At 36.6% G+C, this 23,396-nt stretch overlaps 1 protein-coding gene across 5 annotated transcripts in view; it reads left to right on the forward strand.

Moving 5' to 3' along the window:
• The window catches only part of MAP3K7 (mitogen-activated protein kinase kinase kinase 7), a 49,408-nt gene extending 29,160 nt beyond the window's left edge, over nucleotides 1–20,248 (forward strand). For 3 of the 5 annotated variants that reach the window (XM_010707614.2, XM_010707616.2, XM_010707619.3), the window contains 5 exons: nucleotides 4,485–4,552; nucleotides 11,054–11,162; nucleotides 13,950–14,011; nucleotides 14,545–14,660; nucleotides 17,067–20,248. In XM_010707614.2, the coding sequence (XP_010705916.1) occupies nucleotides 4,485–4,552; nucleotides 11,054–11,162; nucleotides 13,950–14,011; nucleotides 14,545–14,660; nucleotides 17,067–17,247 (536 nt within the window). In that variant the 3' untranslated portion in view covers nucleotides 17,248–20,248. The remainder of the gene's footprint in view (nucleotides 1–4,484; nucleotides 4,553–11,053; nucleotides 11,163–13,949; nucleotides 14,012–14,544; nucleotides 14,661–17,066) is intronic. The other 2 variants (XM_010707615.2, XM_010707617.2) reach the window with 1 other exon arrangement.
• Nucleotides 20,249–23,396: the final 3,148 nt, after the last annotated feature.

Consider the following 23,396-nt stretch of genomic DNA (forward strand, 5'->3'; position numbering starts at 1 on the left):
AGTCAGCTGCTTTGGGGCAGGGCTATTTTAGAAGCATGAGTACTACATCTGCCATCATTGGGTTGTTTGGTTTTTTTTTTATAATGGGTTCTGCCTTGGTCACTTTTTATCCATGAACTGGTTGTGATAGTGAAGTCATAAAGTTTATTTTTTTATCAGTTGATGATTACATGTTTGAAGAAGTGGAATTTGCTCTTCTTCCTACATGTTTTCCAATAGGTGTAAATAAACTTACTTTCATTTAAGGTGCTATTTTGTTACTAGTTTACAAAAATAAAAACTGAAAATAATAGATCAGCAAGTTCCATTGGCAAATGGATTTTCAGTGGTGATAAACCACAACCAGATAGCCACGTGAAGTATCCCTTTCTTTCACTTGATATGCAGTATAATATGGATAATAGGCACCAACATCTCCATGTAGGTGTTTTTTCTTATTTATATATGAGAAATAAAATTCCTTACAAGTACAAAAAGCTTAAATAGCCGTATGTTTAAAGGAAAAAGTAAAATCCAGTTACAGTTTGTCATATGATTAAGGACAATAATCCAGATACCTTCTGTATACTAACCAGTCAAGAAGCATCTGACAAAATATACTTTGAAGTACAGCCTTTTCTTCTCTGGCAATGTTAAACAGCTTATGCATATAGCATGCATGCATTTGGCTTTCTAATTTTGTCATGCAAAACTCTGTGCCACAGCATTAAAGTAATTTTATAACATTGGCACTGCATGGATGATTACTCAGGATAGACACGTTTTGTTAAGTATCTTTAGAAAATGTACGAGGATCGTAGATGGTTTAGCTAGTGATTTTTCCATCTAACTTTTAAAACCAGTATAGGCCAGAAATCCTACTTTTTTCTCTTCAAATCAATTCATGATTCTGGATTCCAGATGAATGGCTTAAATTCCTTACCATGTCTTCTAACACTAGTAAATTTACTAATTGCCTTGTACCATAAGGGACATTTGATTCTTTGAGTGTAAGGAAAGCACTTGAAAGTACTGTACATGAATAAGGATGGGAGAACATGATAATGGAGGAACTGAGAAGTAAACTCCCTACCACAAAATCAGAGACTACTCAAGTGAGTTTGAAAGCAGGAACAGGAGACCTGGAAGAAGAGTGAGTTTGCACTTGGCTGGAAGGATACAAACAAAATACTTTTGCCTTAATGAGAGGAAAACAAGCAGCATGTATGCTTGTGTAAGTGTAAAAGGAGACAGTGAGCATCTGCTATAGGGAAGGGAGAGGACTGCATGACTGCTCTGAATTTTTGAGGGTTTTTCAAAAGCCTTAACAGGAAGCTGTGTCATTTGCTTCACTGCAGTATGCGGAGTGGCACATACCAGAAGTTTTCTGTACCTTTTGAATTTCATTTTAGGAAATAACAGTGTGTAAAATTTTTTTCTTTTTCTTTTTCTTTTTCTTTTTTTTTTTTTTAGGGCAAGAAGTATATTTAGGATATTTGTGGGGGGAGATTAATAAGAAATACTGGAGCAGGTTGGAGGGAGTGGATTGAGGAAGGCGAATACGAGGAGTGAAGTGAGAATGAGACAAGAATGAGAATAATATAGAGAGAAGGGGGGAAGAGCTGGAGGAAGAAATAGGAAAACACAAATGGAACAAAGGAAATGAGTGGAAGAGAACTGTATACCTTACCACTGCAAATACTTCATGAACAAATTTTACATTCCTATTTATATGAAATGCTTTGCACCATCGTACTCATTTGAGACCGTAACGATTGCTTCAGTTTTTCTCTCCGGTATTTCAGCAATTAATGTTACTTTCCTCTGAGCAAGTTTTTGCTCTTTGCTCTTCTCTCCTCAGTTTTTTTGCTTTCATTTTGCCATTTTAGTTTGTATACTCATATGTTATTAAACAGCACAGAACTTGAATATTTCAGTAATTGTAGCTCTCTAATATGCAAGCTATGTGTGTTAAGAAAACTTGAAAGCATGAGACCCCAGGTACTGTATGGAATTTCTACAACTATATTACAGTAATTGCTTGAAATGGCATATGATTTTGTGGGTCTATTTCCTTTTTAGTACAATAAATTAACTAAAAGTCTTTCATCATTCCAGGTAGCGATCAGGCACTCAGAGCTTTTTTCACTAAAACTCTCAAAACAGATGTGTAATTGGATGCTCATTATTTTCTAATCTTAAAGTCCTGTAAATTGTTAAAATCCTGACATAGAACATCAAGCTACTGTAGACTAACTTCTGCACATTTACAACATGATTAGTTGTATAGGGAGGAAAAATTAGGAGTTTTAAATGGGTGTAGAGGTAAAACATGTTAAGGAAGGAAAGGAAAGAAGATATAAAGATGTGGCTATGATGATTTCAAATAAAAATGTTGTGTTGTATTTTTTCAATTGAAATTTGTCTTGAATCTGGAGCAATAAGTATTTGTTGATTTGTAATCTACTTCTGCTTTGTCTAAGCTATTTGCCAGATGTCTGCAGCAGTTACACTAATTAAAATGGCATTGCCCAATAGAGCTTGCTCTTCTCTCGTGCTACTAACTCAAAGATATTTTTCATTTAAAGATGTTCATTTATTACAACATGGTAGTTTTGGCCCCTCCTTCCACCCTCCTTCAAAGCATTTTCTTTTCTTGCACCCCACCCTGATAATTTTAACTTTTTTGGCAGCCATGTTCTAATGTTTCAGCAACACATGTGCCGGGTTCTTTAAATTCACAAATGTTGCTAATCTGAAATGAGAATTTCAGATATTTTTGCAAGCTTATTTCAGCTGAACTAATTTTAGAACAGTGTTGTTGAATGAAACGTGCACATAATTTTGTGTCAGTCATGGGTGGATCATCTGTATCTTGAATATTGAGATTAGTTGTGACAGCCAGATGAAGTATCTAGCATATATAATTCTATTAAATGTATAATTGTGTTTGTAAATGGCCATTTAGTGAAAAAATTCACTGCGAATGAATAAGATCAAAAATTTGATATAGATCTGTCATTCACTCAATCTCTAGTATCTTAGTAGAAATATATTAAACATAATACAGTCACAATGCTTAGGTAAGTATATACTTCCTCTGAATTTCAGAAGCAAAAGATCAAGACCTCGAAAAAGCTGTGTCTTTTGTAGTCAGAGCAAAGACTACAAGACTTTTCAAAGACTTCTCATTCTGAAACTCTTGATTTTCTGATATGTTTCTTTCTCATAGAACTTCTTTGAAATTTTAGAATGTAAAATGTCATGTCAGATTGGTAAAGTGACACTAAGAGTTCTCTATGGCTGCTCTATGCTAATGTATTCTTACATGCAGTAGTCACTATTTAAGAATTTAAATTGTGATTCCACTAAATGTATTGATCAATATTGCATAGATAGTCTTATATTTTTGTAGTAGCAGTTATGAATCAAAATTTGCTCAAGATAGGCAGGAAAGTAGTACTGAAACGATGCTGAATAAATATCTAAAAGGTTAAAAAAAGATAAGATGCCTGTTAAAGGGCTTAGAGTTGGGCTGGCTGCTGAGTTCATGGTTGATGAGTTAGGGGCTGTCGCTGTTGTAGTACATGTTTGAGATGCTACCCTTGAGTAGAAAAGTTACGTAATGCAGATCAAGAATTTTGAGCATTGTCAGCTGTTACTCAGAACGTTTTGGTGTTTCCTTTTGGACAGCTGACCTGCTCTCAAGATACAATATAAACAATCACAGCAATAAAAATCAAAGTAGTCAGGGAGATTCCGTTGCATAATCTCCAATACTTTTGAGAAGACTTTGTTTCCCAGTAATGTCTTTGAGTGTCCCTGTTAGAATTTAAACTGTTTTATGTAGCTGTCACAAGTGGATAATTGCTAACAGGTGGAAGGAGAAAAGGAAAAGATTACCGCACTATGTTCAGTAGGTTATTAGCAAGATGTGGTTTAGCTGAGCAGTCCCCTTTTCACAGTTCTTCGAGCATGAGAATGGGACACATTTCCTTCATCTGAAGCTGAAAAAGTGCTTTCACTTTGACCAGAAGGAAGTACTCTCACTTATTGGTTTTAGTGGGGGAAATGAAACACAGGCAGAAGTCCTTGCTATGTTACTTGAGCATACCAAAGAGCAACAGGTTAAAGCTGGCAGCATGTTATCTTTGCAGTCTAGCTTTTAGAAATCCCCATAACGTAACGCACTTGAAATAGATGTCGTCATCAGCTCCTGCCCCGAGTCCTAAGCCTGTTTAAATACATGTGTTAGAAGATGGTGGAGTGCAGCAGCTATTCATGTGGTAGGAGTGGTTGTTGTATTAGGGGATACTTTTTGTTGACAGGCCAGCATGTTTTGAGTTAAAATTCTGCAGCTGTCTCTCTCTCCCCCTCTCTCCCTTTCTCTCTGTGGATTTGTACAAATTCCAAGCTCCTCTGCAACAGTCTCACCCTTCTTATTTTGTTCGGAATAGATTTCACTGTTTTCTTTTTGTTTTGTTTTGGTTTGGTTTTTTTCCCAGCAGGAAACGGACAGCAGAGGCGCAGATCCATTCAAGATCTTACTGTTGCTGGAACAGAGTCCAGTCAGGTAAGCTCTTTCTCATCCCTTCATTGTGTTTCAATAAAGACAGTGCTGTATGTATATAGGGAAACTGATCTGCAAATCTTCACTTTTGATACTTATGTAAAAATGATATGGAGGCTCGACAGAATGCAATGTCATTTGCATTGTGTTTAAATTAGATACCATGAGGATAATCTATGAATGAGCTCTAGATGACAAGTGATTTCTCTACAGCTCATCCAATATTTATCATTTTTATGTACAAACAGTTTGTGTGTACCACTTAATTTGGCTCAGATGTTATGTCAGAAAGACTTTTCACCTCATTCTGTATAGAAAATAATTGAAATAACTACTTATAATTGCCTGAAGCAGTTAGACATACATTAAACTCACATATTGCATAAAATAAAATAAAAAAAATCAATGCTATGTGTATTTATTTATTAATAAATCTCTATACTCTAAAAATATCTTACAGGACTATCTCTCATTTCTTGTGAGAGTTTTACAAGAAGGAGCTATCACAAGGATATTTTACAAAAAAATATGACTATTGCAATAAGATGTTTTTTAATTTAATAGCTTTGTAAATGGTATTATAAATGCCATGGTAACAGACACTGTTATGCTATTTAAAGCTGAAATTAAACTAAGAACATCTTAAATGAGAAAAGTACACCTAATGCTTAATTCAAATGTCTTTATTTTGTGTTTTAGTTGTTACCAGGCCTGTTGAAGTGATTCAGAGAGGGCATTTTATCACTAGTGTGAATTAGGAATTTTTAGGTACCTATTATTATTTGTATGTTTGGAAAATGAGATCTTAACATGTTTGTCAGGTTAATCAAGTTTCCATATTAAACAACCTACTGCAATAATCTAAAATAGGTGGTAATTTTAGGGGTGTGTGGTTATCAGGGAGATCAACATTTAATCCTTCTTTAATTCTGTAGAATGTGATAGTCACAGAAATCTCATCAATCCCCTGGATATTATTAGTAGGATTTGCTACATACAACTATCAGAAAATAATGAAATAACTCTTAAATACACTTCAATATCTTCAAAGAAGGCAGAAAGGAATGAATCTGCAAAATATAGCAAACAAACAGATCAGCTTATTTGGTTAACAGTAGAACAGAAATTATGCCAGACTAGTGTGGGTCTGTAGAAGTACCAGAATCGCATTTTACCCTTTTTCCTCCTGATAGCATACATATTGGAAATGTAAGTGACAGTATTAAAATTACCTGCTTTTTTTATCTTGCAGTTTTGGGAAATGTAATGATAAGAACGTTCTTTGAAAGAAGTTTATGCACGGTCCATATAAATAAATCATGACTTTTCACCCTTTTTTTGTGTATGTGTGAGAAAAGTAATGGAAAAGATAGCTGAAACTAGTGCTAACTTTTGACATATATATATATGTATTTTTTAAAAACAGTAAATTATTAAGAAAGCAAGCACAACATAATACTTAAGATTGTTCTGTATAGGTTTCTATAAGCTCTGGATTTTGCTATCTAAATGTTTGTTTAAAATCTTGAACTGCTATCTATATAAGGAATCTATTAGCCAAAGCAGAAAAAACATCTGTAACTAGTGTAGCTCTGGTCAGTTTATAGCATCTCCCTACATGCACCATACCCTGTATAGGTTATCTTCTCTAACTTGAAAGTCCCCTTCCCCCTCCCTCTCTTCATTGCAAACATCCTTCTTTCCTGCATACCATTCTCTCTTAAACCCACCCTTTTGCACTGGCTTCTTTATTGAACTGCCATAGCCCTGTGTGCTTCCTCTCCCATACCCAGTCCTTTTAAGCCCCTACCCCACTCAAAATTATGCTGTACTTTTTGTTTGTTTTTTCTTATTTAAAACCATTTGACTGAATATTAAAGCTGATCAGAAATCATAATAAACATTTTTTTTCTGGAAATCGCCAACATGCAAATATAAATTTATTCTGCAGTGTTTTGGAGTTTGTTTTTATCAAGGTTTTTCCTACTCAGAATAGATTTTTCTGTTGAGGTGGAGGAAAACACGGGACAAGTAAACCGAAGTTTGAGGTACTTACCTGACAAGGGTAGAGCAAGGCTTATGGCTCCCTGCTTAGCTTTGGTTGTTTTAATCTGAAATTGATGTATGTGTCTTGATTTCTCTCTGTGTACTGCATAGGATTCTTTGAGTGGTTTTGATTATGATTTTTTTTTTTTTTTTTTAATTGTCTTCAGAGTCTTAAGACATTTTCCACTAGTGCCTGAGTACTGGTACTATCAAAACATCGGACAGCAATAGCGCTTTACTGCTCAGTTGGCCCTTTTACACTGAGAGCTTAGATAGGAAAATGTGCTAGAGAACAAAGGTTCTCAGTTGCTGAGCCAGCCATTGGAGGGGCTTGCTGATGAGAACCCACGCATTAAGTCACAGGACTTGGTGAAAAGTCATATGCGCTAGTGCTTGGTGACTGGACAAGTTACATGAACAGCACTGATGTAATCTTTTTCTTGCAGTTATATTCTGCAATTCCATCTGTTTCCATCCATATATTGTGATGGCCTACTCATTTTTCCATGTAATTTTTTTTTTTTCACTGAGCTGATCATTTTAAGACCTCATTGAACTGTGATATCTGTGGCTGTCCATTAACTACTGTTCTTTCCTAAGCACCTTTGTAACACAGAAATAGATGTGCACTGAACTGCAGCCACAAAAAAACTTAGAAAGGCTTGATGGAGCACAAAAATTCTGCTGCCTAAACTGGACAGTCTCCTTGGAAAAAATTGGTAATTTGTATAAATAGATTTGGAGCACATTTGGCATAATTATTAAAGAACTGCAGATTGCAATTAGACAGACAGTGAGATATCCGTGCTCCCACCTATGTTTTTATTGGGTATATCATTCTTTACAGTGCCATGATGATATCAGAAATACTTCTTAAACTTTTTTTTTTTTTTTGACAGTTCTTGCTGAGTCTTAATATTTCTCAGTTTACTTTGAAGTGGGGAAAAAAAGTAATGCATGTATGGTATTGAACAGTTGAGAAGTAAGTACTGAGTATACAGACTCACACATGCACAAGTCAAGTATGAAAATCTGTGGGAGCTGATACTGTACAGATGAATCATTCCGTCCATGAGACTGTGCAATTGGTCACAGATGCACATTTTTATTTTCTCCTATTTTGTAGGGTGATAAAATCCACAGGAGATGTGGAGAAAGGGCTGGTGCCACTGACTTCTTTAAGTCTGGTTTCCTGCTTAAATTAAACTTGAAAAAATTGTGCAGTTCCTAGAGGGAGAATTATACCTCAGAGCAAGCGAGGTTATCAAGACTGTAAAACTTTGAGAAATGGAAACTGAGAAACAAAAAAAACTAGTGTGACTTTGGCCACCTGACAAAGATACAATCATAGAATTTCAAGTTGGAAGGGACCCTCAATGATCACTGAGTCCAACTTCCGACTCCTCACAGCACCACTCAAAACTCAAACCCTATGTCTGAGAGCACTGTCCAAACATTTTTTGAGCTCTGGCAGCTTAGGGCCTGAGCACTGCCCTGGGCAGCCTTTACCAAGGCTTGACCACCATCTGATGAAGAACCTTTTCCTGGTATCAACCTGACACACGGACACAACTCCGTACCATTTCCTCAGGCCCTGTTGCTGTCATCGGAGAGCAGAGCACAACACTACCCCTCCAGTCCCTGTGAGGAGCTGCAGACCACCCTCAGCCTGCTCTGCTCTGGGCTGAACAAACCAGGGGACCTCACCTGCTCCTCATATGTCTTCTCCTATAGGTCCTTCACCACCTTTGCAGCACTCCTTAGGACACTTTCTAATAATTTTGTGTCTTTTTTGTACTGTGGCACCCAAAGCTGCACATAGTGCTCAAGATGAGGCTGCACCAGTGCAGTGTAGAGCATTCACAGCCTCACTGGGCAACCTGTTCCAGTGTCTCACCACCCTCACAGTAAAGAATTTCTCCCTAATATTTAGTCTAAATCTACTCTCTTTTTCAGTTTAAAGCCATTTCCCCTTGTCCTGTTGCTACATGTCATTATGAAAAATTCCTCCCCAGCTTTTCTGTAAGTCCCCCTTCAAGATGCCCTTCCTTCAACCAGCTAGCAATGCCATGCTAGATGCATCCCAAGATATGTTGGCCTAGTATAAAGGTAACCCTACAAAAGTCTGCTTGGCATTCTGTGATGTCTGGAGGAGGCAAAGATGAAAGGAGATCCATGAAGGAGTAAGAGGAACTGTCTGCTGAAGAACAGCCACTGGTTTACTTTTAGAGAGGCTGGTGTCAAGGAAGGTGGCTGCAGTCTAGTGTTATGCCAGGAGAGCTGAAGTATCTTACTCAGCACTCTCAAACACTGTAATCTAATATGTGTTCAGATTTGGGAACTTCTCTTGGGTTTTTGTGATGCTTTTTAAATATGCTTCAGATAAAAATCCTTCACTCCTATCTCTAGTATTTCATAGATCTAAATGGGCTGGTACAGCATGCAATTCAGTATAGCATAGCTTGCAATTTAGCTTGCTAATATACTTCTCAGATCCCCTTTGCTGCAATCTAAATACTCAACAAATTTCTTTTTGTTTTAAAGTCTTACACTTCACTATAAAAGATGGTTCTATCTTCTTGTGCATGTTCATCATTCACTTCTGAGCACATTGCCAGTAAACAGCAGGCTTCCTAATGTCAACAACGACTTCAAAACAAAAGCTGTTTCAAAATTTCTAATGCAGTTATCCTGATAGTATCATCCCATTAGATTATTTCTACAATAGTTTCTGGCTACTAACATAATACATTAACTGGTTAATAGCAATGAAACTACTCTTCATGTTGCTTATCATGGGTCTATCAAAGGAGAAATGCACAGCTAATGGATAAATTTCCATCCCCGTTTGCCAATTTCTTCATTTTTAATAGAATTTCACATCACTCTATGGATTTATTTCCCTTGATATGGCAGAAAACAGAAAACAATCAGATATGAGCTTCCTCAGCATCTTAAGACTGAAATCATTTGAGGAAAATTAGGTAGCTTAAGCAAATTCTTAAGGGCATTTCAAATAATTTCAGTTTTCTAACAACTATTTCTACTGAAGCTGCGTACCTTGCAAATATTTTTCCATTGCATAAGCAAGTAAAACCAAAGTGTACAGGGTTGGCACAGGAACAGTGTTAACTGCTGCAGAATCAGGTTTGCATTTGAAACAATTTTTAAAGCTCTGAGAAGGTAATAATTGAGCCGTGTTTCTGACTTCCCTGTTTTACCCAGTGGACTTAAATTATTGTTCTTTTAAAGATGTTTCATTTTAGAAAGTATGGGCATTTACTGTTACAGGTCTCATGTGTGCTGTTTAATAGCGTGTTTTGCTAGCCTCTTAAACTAAAGCAATTACCAGAGAAACATATTGTAAGGCAGTTGAAATAATGGGTATTTCACTGTAGAATCTTGCTACTCTTCGGTCTGTAGCTTGACTGACTGAAATCCTGGCTTTTAAAAATTAATTTAAGATATGATATACTAGGAAATCAGAGTCATAAAGAACTGCAGCTTCCAGGTAATGTGCATTTCAGTTCTCTTTTTGAAAAACAAGGACAGCTAGTTAATCATTTTGTTAACAGTGCACTGTATTGAAAATAATTGTCTTTTAATAGCATTTTTTCATTTGACATAAGTGTTTTCCTGCAAAAGGTGGTGGGGTCTGTACTTTTAAGTACTATCCTGTGTTTATTTTGTGTCAATGAGAAGACAGTATGTATTGTAAATTAGAAATCTGAAAGAGAAGCTAGGTACAGTAATGATATCAGTGTTAGTTTCTGTGCTTTGGTAAACAGAAGGTTTTAAATAGTCAAGCTTTCTATTAATACAGAATTTTGCTTTGGTTTTTAATTCGCTTTGAAGGAGAGAATTTCCTCAATTTTTAATTTAGTTTAATCAGTTGTTTAAATGGACTGCTTTGATTAAACACTTTTTCATGCTTTCTGAGGATTAATCATTTAAGTTCTGTGTTAACACAGGAATCGCAATAAAAACTGTAGATTAATACTTTGCACGAAGTGCAATTACTAAAGTTCATTCCTTTATTTGAACATAGTTGATGCTTAATCAATGAATGCAGAAATAAAACTTTATTCCTTCTTTATTTTATGGAGCTGATGGAATTCACTAAACAGTGTTGTGAAAACTACTCTGTGTAGTATAATGCTTTTATATAAAGATTTTTAGTGCATTGTTCAACAGTCCTTTTCACTATGCTGAATAGCAAAATTGCATCCTTTTCATTTTGTATGGTAAAGATGAAGAAGAGATTATGATGAAATCCATGCAATACATGTAAAGTAAATGAAGCTGTCTGGAAAGCTTTCAGGGTAAAAGTTTGCAAGAGGTCAGGAGGAATATGTGTTAAGGCTTCTTCACATTTTTTATTTTAATGCCATTTTGTAAAATAAATGTTTTGAAAAATCATCTCTTAACTTTCTTTGTCACTTTGTTTTATCATTTCAGGAGAGTAGAAACAGCAGTAGATCATCTAGTCCTAGTGTGAGAATGATCACTACCTCGGGACCAACCTCTGAAAAGCCAACTCGTAATCCATGGACACCTGATGATGCAGGTAGTTCATTAGTTAAACATTTTAGAAGAGAAACAATTGATTATGGCATAGGGTATGTGCCTACGTATAGAATTAGGCTGTGAAAGTAGCAGTCCATTTTAATGTTTCGTAGGTTAAATCATTTTATTGTTGCTTTGTTTTGGACATCAGATAGGAAAACTTTTTATAAAGATATTGTTAAATTACATAAGCTTGTAGGAATTATGCTTGTTACAAAGTGTTGGACATATGCAGTGATGTGGCTATTTAACAAAGATCTTTGAGCATCAGTTTTGGTTATAACGTGTTATTGTGGAGTGAGGGGAATGGACATCTCGCAGCATTTTAGTGTTGTGCATTTGTATTATGAATGCACAGATAAAGCTTTCATTGCTCTGACTTCTGGAAAGAAATGCTACTTAGGTGAGTACCAGCTAGAATACATTAATTATTATTTTTTTAATCTATGTGTTGAAATTTTGCTCATGAACAATGTGCACATAAAATTTACTGTTCTTAAATGAACTAATCTAAGTAATCTACTGTAGCATCGCTGTTGCTTTGTTATGAAAGGTGATTAAGACTATACAAAATAGCTGAATTTGATCTTAAAGATAATAATGCATGCCATCACAAAAAGGACATATACTAGACCACATGGAAATGATGGATCCCCACAAATTCCTTTTTAGGATACAAATAAGATTTACATTTTCATTACTGGAACATACCTGTTGAATCTTAGGCTTAAAGTCAAGACTTAAATGATTCTATGGTTCTTGATTCTGTGATTTCATAGTGCTTTAAATTCTGAAACCTTTCACTTGTGATCTGTTTCATCTTTGGCTGATCAGATTATGTCATTCTTTTCCTGTAACCAACTGCAAAATGGAAATTCACATATGGACTGATTTTTATGCCAGCATATATATATATGCGTGCTCGTATTTTACCAAATATAAGGTGATTCTGAATGTAAGATGTGTACTTCTTTCCCCTCCCCCTTTTAGTGGGAGGAGAGCTGCATACTCTTGTACTTTGCCTCTTTGCTTTCTTCTTTCTGTCCATTATCACTTTGTCTAATCACACACTATGCCTAGTAGCATATAATTCCCAAAGCCCTTGCTTTCCACTATAGCCCACCCTGTGCCTTTCTTTGTGCTTCCAAGTTGCTTTGGACAGCGAGCGTTTACGGGAATTGCTGTTTGACATGGAAGCAATCTCTTACCATTAGTTTAATAGACAGTTTGCTGGGAACCAAAAGTTGCTTATCTTACGCCAGCGCAGAGGCTGTTTGGCCATAAATGCAACACACCACTGTAGCTAAAGTTAGGTCTATTACTTGGTGACTTTCTTGCTCACAGAAATCACTCACCTTATACTCAGGTAAATACAGAATGTACCATGTCTATTTTTTCGCATTAGGTTTATCCAGTCCATTAACAAAGGTTTACATTTTTAAACAGATAAATCAGTTTTCTATAAAAGAGAGTGCATTATTAAGTAAATGAGGCAAAGTGATAAAATAAGGACACAGCCAAATCTGATCAATCACAGGAAAAGTTACAGCTCTGTGACACATGACCAGAAGCTCAGGAATGTAATCTGAAGTTTTTTGCATGCGTTGATGTATTTGAAGCATTGCAATAACTGCCTTGCTGTAGCAGTATTCCATATATGGCAGTAGTCAAATGCAGGGAAGGCCTTTAATATTGTTCTTATCTAAGACACTGTGGTGATTAAGTCTCTCTGATTTTTGTTTTGTTTTGTTACTTTCATTTATTTTTACCACCTTCTAGTTTCCTTACAAGCATAGACTTAACCACTTTTTCTCCATTCCCACCCTCTTATTTCTGTTTCCTTTTGAAGCTGCTCTTGGAGATAGCGTAGTCTTTGAGGGCAACACCTTAGTTTCTCTACCACGACTACTCTGTGGCAGGTGCTTTTGGGGTATGGGTAAGCAGCCCCTTTTTTTTCCCCACCTACCCTCCTCCATATAATTCTCTAGTAGCAATAATGCAGCTGTAAAATCAGTAGTTTCTCAATGTGTCTTTACTCCTATGTCTCTTAAAGCTTAACGGTAACTTTGTGCTCCCCAAATTCTGGGCTTCCAAAAGATGCAATCTATAAGAATTGAGAACCATGTTAAATATAGAATGAAAGAACTAGAGAAAGTCAGAGCAAATGCAGTGTAAGAAGAGAGCAGCCAGACCCACGAGATAGGCTGATTATTGGGTTCCTTGCTGTCCACAAGTGTCTCTATAGAGCAAAGGAGATGGATGCCCTAGAGCATGTTGTGAGGAAGATACAAACTCCTCACCAGGAGTTGGTTTCAATACTGAGCAGGAGGTTGTGCTTTTTTTTTTTTTTATTTTGGCAGAGTTGGTTTGCACAGCTTCTAATTTTAAAATCATTAGATGCATGGCTGGCTGGCTGATCCTTCATAAACAAGAATGAAATGGCAGTTTTTTTTGTAAGCAGAGAACGTGATGGCAAACTGTGCAAAAATAGTATTTTTAAAGTCTATATGCTGATAAATGACTTCTAGAAATGTAGGATGATCACCTCAATCTTTATTTCTTCTTGATATGATAGACCATAATTTTGTAGCTCTTAACTTTATCAGAAAAAAAAAATAAAAAAATCACCTGCCTTGGGATTGGAACACTGCTATTTCCTGCTATTTCCATTTGCTTTTTCATCTTCAGATTGTGTATTGTGAAATGATGTAGTATTATGGTTTTTGTCCTATAAAAATAGAACTCCATTTAAAAATGCATTAAAATTTTATTGTTATTATTGTTACAGAGACCAATGGGTCAGATAACTCCATCCCAATGGCGTATCTTACATTAGATCATCAGTTACAGGTAACAAATATATGCTCTGTTCTAATGTGTGAATTTGGGATTGCAAAATACAGTGCCACGTATTTACCTGTGTTTATACTCTGTCTAACTTTTTGACCAAGGCTAAAAAAAATATATTATGTAATCTGAGATTGGTTGACTCAGATTTGATCAAGCTATTAAAAACAGCCTCTGGGAAACATGATCCGTAAAACCAAATGTAATCTGAGTGACTGTCAAAATAAGACATTCCTTGCTTGAGTTTTACTGAATCAAATTGTTGCATTCACTGTATTTGTTATGCGTGTGATTAAAAACTACTTTGATTTTTGTTCCTTTTGTTGAAGAGACTGTCAGATTAATAACTGCAGGTTGGAGGTTTGAGTCGACTTTGACATCAGTGCAGTAAAATTTTCCAGTGCGTGGTTTAACACTTATTTTTAAAAGCTTACTGTTTTGTAAAAGATGTTATAAATACTCTGTGGAGACGTTCTAACATGCTGTACACTGAGATACCACTTCATTAGTTTTTAACATGTCTGATTTATTTTCAGCCTCTAGCACCATGCCCGAACTCCAAAGAATCTATGGCTGTGTTTGAACAGCACTGCAAAATGGCACAAGAATATATGAAAGTTCAGACAGAAATTGCATTGCTGTTGCAGAGGAAGTAAGTGATCTATGACTGCTATTTCAGGCTTTACAAAGTAAAATTTCATAGACCATGATCATTTTTCAGACCTAATCTCTTAGAAGTACTGAACTACTCTCCACAGGTGAGATATTCAGAGAGGTAACTGAAGTTTTAATCAATATCAAGGCTTTTCTTCTGGACAAGTCCACCTTAAAGTTTATGGGACATCAGTCTGTGTACCACAGTAGTTATGTTGTTTGCATCACTGCAAATAAAAGATCTAGACTGTTGAGGAACCTTGGAATTTTATTTCACTCTCTGTCCAGTAAAAGACTTTCAATTGCATTATAGAATTTTAGATAATAGCTCAGTATTACTTATTTAATAGTTTTTATGTTATATCCAACATTTGTCAATCGGTATTTTGTCAATCAGTATTACCAAGTCAAATATCATGTTTTTCTAGTAGGGGTTTAGTACGTAATACATGAAAGCCATTATGTACTTTCTTATGGTGCACATGTATATATGAAGAAACTGCTTGCATGTACAGTTGGATTGGAGCCAGAGTTATTGCTGATTCAGAATGTCTGTTTGCAATGCATTCTGTTATGTTTTGCTTCTCATCATTTCTGTTTCCTGGTGCTGGGGGACAGTTCTTAGAGGTCATAAATTCTTAATAAGCCAAGTAACCAGCTTGCTACCCACCAGGGTCTAAGCCATGCCAGGCAAAGTGTTGTGTAAGAGGAGCTTGCCTTGGTGTTTGTGGAATAGCTGAAGAACAACAAAATGTGTGTATAAATATGTGTATTCACTTCTGACTTAGCATCTTGAGAACATTTTTTTTTTTTCCCAAGTACTGTTAGAATTTACATAGCTCATGAAGAAATGTTGAAACTGGAGTGAAGATCTTAATTTTGTTTTTATTTCCATTGTTCCTCAGGACTTATTGGCAATATAAAAATGGGCTTCTGCTTCAAAACTAATTCCTATCTTTTGATTTCTCTTTTTTCCTTTTTTCCCCTTACTGTCTGTATATAGATTTCTCCCCAGTTGTTTTTTCTTAATCAGAATATAATTGCCCTTAGGTATGAAACAAAAAATAGTACTGTGATTGATGTATTTAATGTTGCTTGAGATAATAATTATTCTATAAAGGTTGAACTAATAAATTTTCTTTAACTATAATTACAAACCACATGGCAACAATTAATGAAGAACATGAACTTTCTCCTCTACTATTTTGTTGCTAGATTACTATTGGCAGCTTGCCTTCTTATCGCCTCATGAACAAATAGTAAAACAAACTGCATTCCATTTAGCTACATCCATTTTTTAGGATAATTTTATCAAGTTTATCAGTGCATTTGTTCCTCTAAAATTATTGCTTAAAAAACGTATCGAATTCTTAATGCATTAATTAAGTGAAATCACAGCTACAAAAATAATCTGCCTAATTTTGCTTTCCACTACTTTAAAATGTACAGTTCAAAGTACAAAACAGCATTTCAATGCAAAGTTGCCAGTTGCTGTGGTGTTTTGCAGAAGATCAAAAAAATCATGAATGATGTTATAAGGGCATGTAAAGCACAGAATACTGTTCTTACAGCTTTAAACTTTCATGATGAAATCTTAACTGAATCATTCAGGTAATTGCAAATGTGGTTTTGTTTTAATGCTGTCTCTAAATAATTAGGAGGCTGGGGAAAAAAACAACTCACAACGTTATGTTTTATGGAAAACTGCGTTACAGAAATTAACAGGTACAATTGTAGAGAATTTGTTCCTCTAACAGTAGTTGCTAAAAAACATTTTAGATGGTTATTGCATAAATTAGCTCAAGTAACAATTGTAAAAATATTCTGCCTGATTCTGCTTTCCACAGCTTTAGGAAGGTCAATTCCAAACAGAAAACAGCAAAGCAGCATTTCACTAAAAACTGATCTAAACTATTTTGGTTTTGCCTCTTACTGCATTGTTAAATGTACATATACTTAAGCAAACTTAGTATTAAATGTATGAATTTCTCTGTGGATCCTTAGATGTTCTACACGTGAAAGCTATTATTAGAAGAACAAGAGAAGAGATTGAGGCTGGTTTCCAGCTGTTCTAATGTTTGAATGTGGATTTTATTTGGAAGAGAATTTCTCCCCAGACTATTGTAAAGAATAAGATTTTTGTCAACTTAATTTTTCACACAAAATGTCAACAGTCATGAATTTAGACTGATAATCTAACAAGTATTTGAAACATGAGGTCGTCTTGAGGGACACTGTTTACTGGGCATGGTGGGGATGGGTTAATGGCTGGACTTGATGATCTTAGAGGTCTTTTCCAAACTTAATGATTCCTTGATTCTGTGATGCATTTCTGCTCAAATGGATGTTGATTATAACTGATGGGTTTGTTTGTTTGTTTTTCTTTTTTTTTTTTTTACTCCAGGCAAGAATTAATAGCAGAACTGGACCAGGATGAAAAAGACCAGCAAAATACATCCCGTCTGGTACAAGAACATAAAAAGCTGTTAGATGAAAATAAAAGTCTCTCAACTTATTATCAGCAATGCAAAAAACAATTAGAGGTCATCAGAAATCAGCAACAGAAACGGCCAGGCACGTCATGATTTCCTGGGACCTTTTGAATGAAAAAAAAATATGCACAGAAAAGACTGATTTTTTTTTTTAATTGTTATTATTATCCCTTATTATGACAACTCATGAGTGTTAGCTTCTCGGTGTGATCTGTATTTGTCTGCTACACTTAACATCATTTAATTTTTCCTTTTCCTACGGTGGACATCTGATTCAACAGGTTAATGAGATAAGGTGAGAAAACAGTGACTTGAATTAACCAACAGCCCTCAATATAAAGCAAGAACAGTGGCTGTATGCATGCTCCTTGTGTGAAGGCTAGCCTAACAAGTGTTAAAGTGGCTGCTAAATTGTAAGATCTTGGTTTTAGTTTTTGGTGTTACCTCGATAAGAGCAAAACAAAACTTTCCTGTTTAAGAATGGCTTTGTTCCAGTGTCTCATCTCAAACAAATTAATCATTATTATTTTCAGGACGTAAACATGCACCAAGCTGCAGAGGTGATGTTGGCTGACCAGAGTAATTCATGATGCATTAGTGATGCCTTTTATCTGTAGTTGTAGTATATTTTTTCCACCTGCAAAATGGTAGTCAAACTGATGCCAGCATCCTTGGTTCAGTGCTTGATAGCCCTGCATTTTGACTAATATATTTGTTGTAACCTTGCATTCATAAAGTATTTGAAGTAAAACACTGTATATTTTCTTTACTTTCTTGGGGGGAATGACATGCAATTTCATGTAGTTACTGGGCAGCAGTTATGAAAGTGGGTAAAATTGAATCTTTGTTTAGAAGAAACAAAAATGTACAAAAATGTGTTTTAAGCCTTTAAAGCTTTTTTTCTCTGAAGCATTTTGAAAATGAAATTCAGAAAGCAAATTAACACAATTTTAAATACTCCATACCACTTCACATGAATTTCTTTTTCTTTACAACTTATTTGCTGAACAGCACTTGTCATAAATGCAAATAAGTTTGTTCTGGATAGGAAGAAAAAGGCTTGGAGAAATGAATTTATTTTAAATGGCAAATTATGAAATGCAATTGAGTATGAAAACTACAGAAACTGTTAAGAAAATGAGGGAAAAGGCTTAGATCTCCGTCAGGAGTCTCAGTTATTCCACTCATTTGAGTATAGCTCAAAGGAAGTCCATCTCAGAATGCCTGCTGCTGCCTTTGTGAGTGAAGAATTGCATTTAATGAACACAAGCAGGATAGATAATGATCAGTGTCATTATTTATCATTATTACATGGGAGAAAACAACTACAACTACTTGTTTACATTGCACATTTATTATTTGGTCTATGAGTTAATTTTTAACTGGTACAGAAATTAGGGATTTCTAAAGAGAATGGAAAATTAGTCCTTACATGAGCTCTTGGCACACTCAGGTGTCGGCAGGGCTTTAATAGCATTATTTTGCAGAGGGAAAATAAAAATTTGAAATTTAGCTGCTCAAAATATGAGAGGTAATATGAACTTCAGTTTATGTTAATTTCAGATTAATAATTACTTATGGGAACCACGAGCAGAACTTAGAAAAATATTAATGGTAGAAATATCGCAGTATTTTCTATTCCTCTTCCTGCATACCTGATAATAAACATCAATACTCTTCTGCTTATTTGTGAATAACAAAAATGACCAACAGTTTACTGAACAGTGTCACTCTGTCTTGAAAATAAATCTGCTGTTGGCAAATTTTTAGGAATAAGAAACATGTCCCACTTTTACTTAAATAAGGGAAGGGCTATCATTCCCAAAACCTTAGCAGATAATTTGATTAGTTAGATGAAACTGATATTGGGATCAACTTAAGGGCACACATATTTATAGTAAAATGTAATTGGTGGAGAAAATAACTGAAGTATTAGGAATAGCACAAGTTATCCAAAGCATTGCTGTTCACATACATCTGTCCATCTACCAAAATGGACTCACTCCGTGCTCAGCAGCTTGCTTAATATGTGCTTAAGCATCAAGTAGAGCACATAAATACTAATGCTTGACTTGAGATGCATGGTAGATAATTACACATACAAAATCATTTCCCTGAACAGTTTTTACCTGGTTGCCTCATCATAAAATGATTTGCTTCAAATAAATTGATACGTTATACAAAAAGTCGATTCATGGCAAAATTTGAATAATGAAAGTGAAAACAGTGCTTCATGGTACGTAATACAAAAATCAGTTCTAAAAGTAGCTTTTGACTTTTTTGGAGTTTACATTAAAAAGAATCTCAGATTGTAAAACAAGAGCTGTGCTACCGGCGCACTGTTGATCTCAGTTCCATTCAACAGCTGGGTTATAGCTCTGTTCTTGTAACGTACAAGGGAAACTTGGAGTTTGGCCTTTGGCTTTCAAACTGTCTCTTTCTTAAATGCACCTTTTTTTCTTTTTAAAAAAAAAAATTATTATTATTTGCCTCTATTTTTCAGTGAAGTGTTCTGTGTGGCAAAATTTCTGTAAAAAAAAAAAAAAAAAACCCAAAAAATGGTGGAACGTACCAATTTGGACTATGAAGATTTTAATAGCTTAACTTTCTAGTGACCATTACTATTTTCATATGGCTCTTGTTTTAAAGTTGTTTACAAATGTACTTTTCTCCTTTTGTTCAACTATCTGGAGTGTTCAGGAGGTTTTTCATGTACTCTTCTGTCCAGTTAAAGCCGTTCTTCTGGTAATGGAGGTAACACATCTAGTTTTGTCCGGGCAGGGCCTTCTAGGAAAGAATAACAGGCTCTGCTTTTTGTTCAAGTATGTGTTCTGTAAGATACTGTGTAACTGAAAGTATGCTTCTGTACACTGTGCAGTTCTACCAAAAAATGCTTTTTTTTAGGCTTGTTTGTTTTGTTTTGTTTTTTTTTCTGATGAGAAGCTGAAGATTGTAATTCAAAACTTGTATATAAAATGGTGAATGATTTCATATGATTCAGGAATGAGCAGTGTGGCTTTCTGCTACAGGGTTTTAATACTTTATTAGGAATCTCATTAATAAAAGCTGTGCGACTTCCACAAACGGATAATAATGCTCTTGCCAGGGCATCCTTGATCTCTGCTGGAATCCCACACTGGGTGGGGGATGATCATCACAGTTGTTCCCGCCACCGAAAGAAAATTCTTCTGTTATTAGCTCTTCCCTTCCTGTGTGCAGAAGTGGGGCGTGGGATGAATATCCCCGGTCATAGCTGACTATTGAGATATTTTAAGAATGCCACATCTTTCATACTGGTTCTGTGAAAAGATGAGCGCTCTTCTTGTGTTGTTCTTACAGATTCCTTTTCCTAGAATTTCTCTGTCCTATTTGTAATGGATTTTATTGTCTGAGAGCTTCCTTTGACATATCACAGGTGGATGCAACCTTTAACTGTCTCCTTGCCTGTGAAGAACACAAAATCTTGCATCAGATCAGTTCTGAGCTGTTTTGAACAACTTGGCCACTATAGGTGTGCATTTGATCCCTCAGAATGCTGCACAAGGAGAATAATCTTGGAAAAATAATAATAATCCATGTACATTTTATGCACACATATACATTGTTTTATCTGCTTAACGTGTATAGATATGGAGAGTTGCATCCAATCAGAATTTTTACATTTACTTTTATTTCCAGAACCTGCTGAGCTGAGGGAGGTAAGCTCTCTGTAGAAACCTTTTATTTCCTGTAAAATGCTGTTAAGTGGGCAGTGCTTTAAGCATCTGAGGTAAAGTTCCATAAAGACAGATTCATATGGATATCTGTGTGGAAGAATGCACTGAAGAGCTGTTCCTGCTTGGTCCTTTCCTGCTTGTGGGAACAGTTCAAATTTTGAGAGTTTTGCTATGAGTGTTTCAGCTTCACACCTGCACTCTGACTCTAGACACGGGGTGTGCTTCATGAAAAAGCTGAACTAACTTTAAGCCAGATAATTTATTAACAAAATACTGTCTTAAAATTCTTGAAGAGCACTATAATCCCAGAACTTTAACCTGAACAAGCAGTTACAGAACAAGGAGCTGAAAGTGTGGCTCCTGGTGGTGCTGGGGGACAATGAGGGTGATGTTGCACACTCTAACCATGTTTCCCCATGCTAAACTGCAGCTCTGAGCTCTGTCTTCATTCAGACCTCTCCCTGGTACTATGCAGCTGATGGTCTCAGTGTAAATACTAATCCCTGAACACTGGCATACAAACCAGGAAAATGCAGGGTTCTTCCCTTTTCCCTCCCACTGATGTCAAGGGCAAGAGGCAGCAGAGCAGCTGCACGTAGGCTGCTCTCCTCTGGTATTTAGGCAGAAGACCAAGGATTGACTCCCATTCATATAGCGTACAGGCTCAGCACATAGGCTAGGTCACAAGTATAGCTTATAATGGAAAATCAGAAAAAAAAAAAAATCCCTGGTTCTGGGAGACTTGAAAATGATGATCTGGTAGGGTAGATGGGCCTAGAGCAGTTGGGCCAACTCTGAGTGATGTGCTGAACCTCCATGATGGCCCTGGCAGCTCCCCCTGGGTAAGAAGAGGAGCGGGCAAAAAACAGCATGAGAAAAGGAGGAGAGCTGCTTGCACTGAGCCCCTTTAAGCTGCATAGCTAGCGCCAACACTACACAAATCTAAGACTGCTCAGATTTCCTTCTGAAGACAGGCAGCTACAAATTTCTTTCTAAAACAGGGAATAAGTCATCCCATGATGTGAGAATGCCTGTGTTTGCCCAACCATCACAGCAGGAGGGATGCTGAGGGTTCTCGAGAGGCCCCAGGGGGCTCTGCTTTTGCCAGACCCCAGAGGACTCTTCAAAACAGCTGCCTCCCAAAAGTTAAACCTGGTACGTGCAAATCAGACTCTTATTAAAGTTTCTTACATCATCAGTGGCAACCAGGCTAGAGCAGAGCCGTGAATGGTTGGGGAGGTAGGAGAGGCAGCTAATTTAGCTTGTCCTCTGAGCTCAGCCTGGGGCTGCATGCTCCAGGCACAAAATATTTCTGTCACTCCAGGCCACAGACAAGGCCTAAGAGGTGGCAGAAGGAGCCATGCTGATGGGCGCAGCTGTTCTTAAAATAAAGAGTGAAACTCAGCAGCCGAAAGTGGCAGCCTTGGAGCAGAGAGTGCTGTTGTCATAGGGGGTTTAACAACCACTGCAGGTGTCCAATGAATGCTGGGAAACACTGAAGTTGTAGTGAAGTCTGAGGATTAGGTCAATTTGCTTATAGTCATCTAAAACGCTATCTACAAGAAGATGCCTGAAGAGCAATGCGGGATTTTTGTTTAGATGAAGGGAAAAAAAAAGATGAGTACACTATATCCTGCCTTTTTGGCAGGGAAACACACCTGTAGCTCTAGCATAAGGTATGGTCTGTGTGCACTGCTGTAGGGACAGCATGGGGAAACAAGAAGGGGCATGACGGAGGTTCTATTTCATGGTTGCTTTCTAGAGTGCTCCAACCTCACAGGTCTTAAGGAAGAAAAGTAAAAAGCCTCACAACCACAGCTGGGGGAGCTGTGTTGGGCCTCCTCAAAAAAGCTCCGTAGATCAAAGTGAATCTTCAGTCACAGCTGTTTCAGTTCTGATGTTTTAGAAGCATGTAATCACCTGCCCAAGGCCTTGGCCTTCACCTGCTCTGTGTGGATGTAGCTGCAGAGGTGTCAGATAGAACATTGTTGTGTGCTCACAACAGGGCTTATTTCATAACTGCTTATTGCTTTTCCTCTAAGAAAAGAAAAGAGAAAAAAAAAAAAGAAGGCATTTGTATACATTTTAGAAATCTGAAATTTAGATCACTTGTTAAACAATACAGCAGAGCTTTCCATGCTGGCAATGTACTATATAATTACTAGCCATAGCTCTCTATCAGCCAGTGCTGCCAGCTCCTGAGAGTGTTTCAGCTATAGCGGATAAGACAATGAGCTGAATGTTTTAAAAGAAGCTTAAAAGTGCCGAGTGATTATGCTGTGGTCCTTCTTGCTGTGTAATAGAAAAATATGTGCTGGTTCTTAAATCCACCTAAAGTACAGAGGTACTCAGGAGAGACATTCTTAGCTCTGTGCTCAAGCCACCCCAGCGGCACTCCACATGGTGAAGGTTTTTGCAAGCTCTCCCAAACCTGCTCGCTGCCAGTTCTGTGGTGTGACCTGCTGCCCAACAAAGAGTGCTCAGAGGAGCATCTGCACCCCCAGGCAGGTCAGAAGCTGAGTGCAG

This window comes from Meleagris gallopavo, chromosome 2, assembly GCF_905368555.1.
Source record: "Meleagris gallopavo chromosome 2, MGAL_WU_HG_1.1, whole genome shotgun sequence".
Classification (NCBI taxonomy): domain Eukaryota; kingdom Metazoa; phylum Chordata; class Aves; order Galliformes; family Phasianidae; genus Meleagris; species Meleagris gallopavo.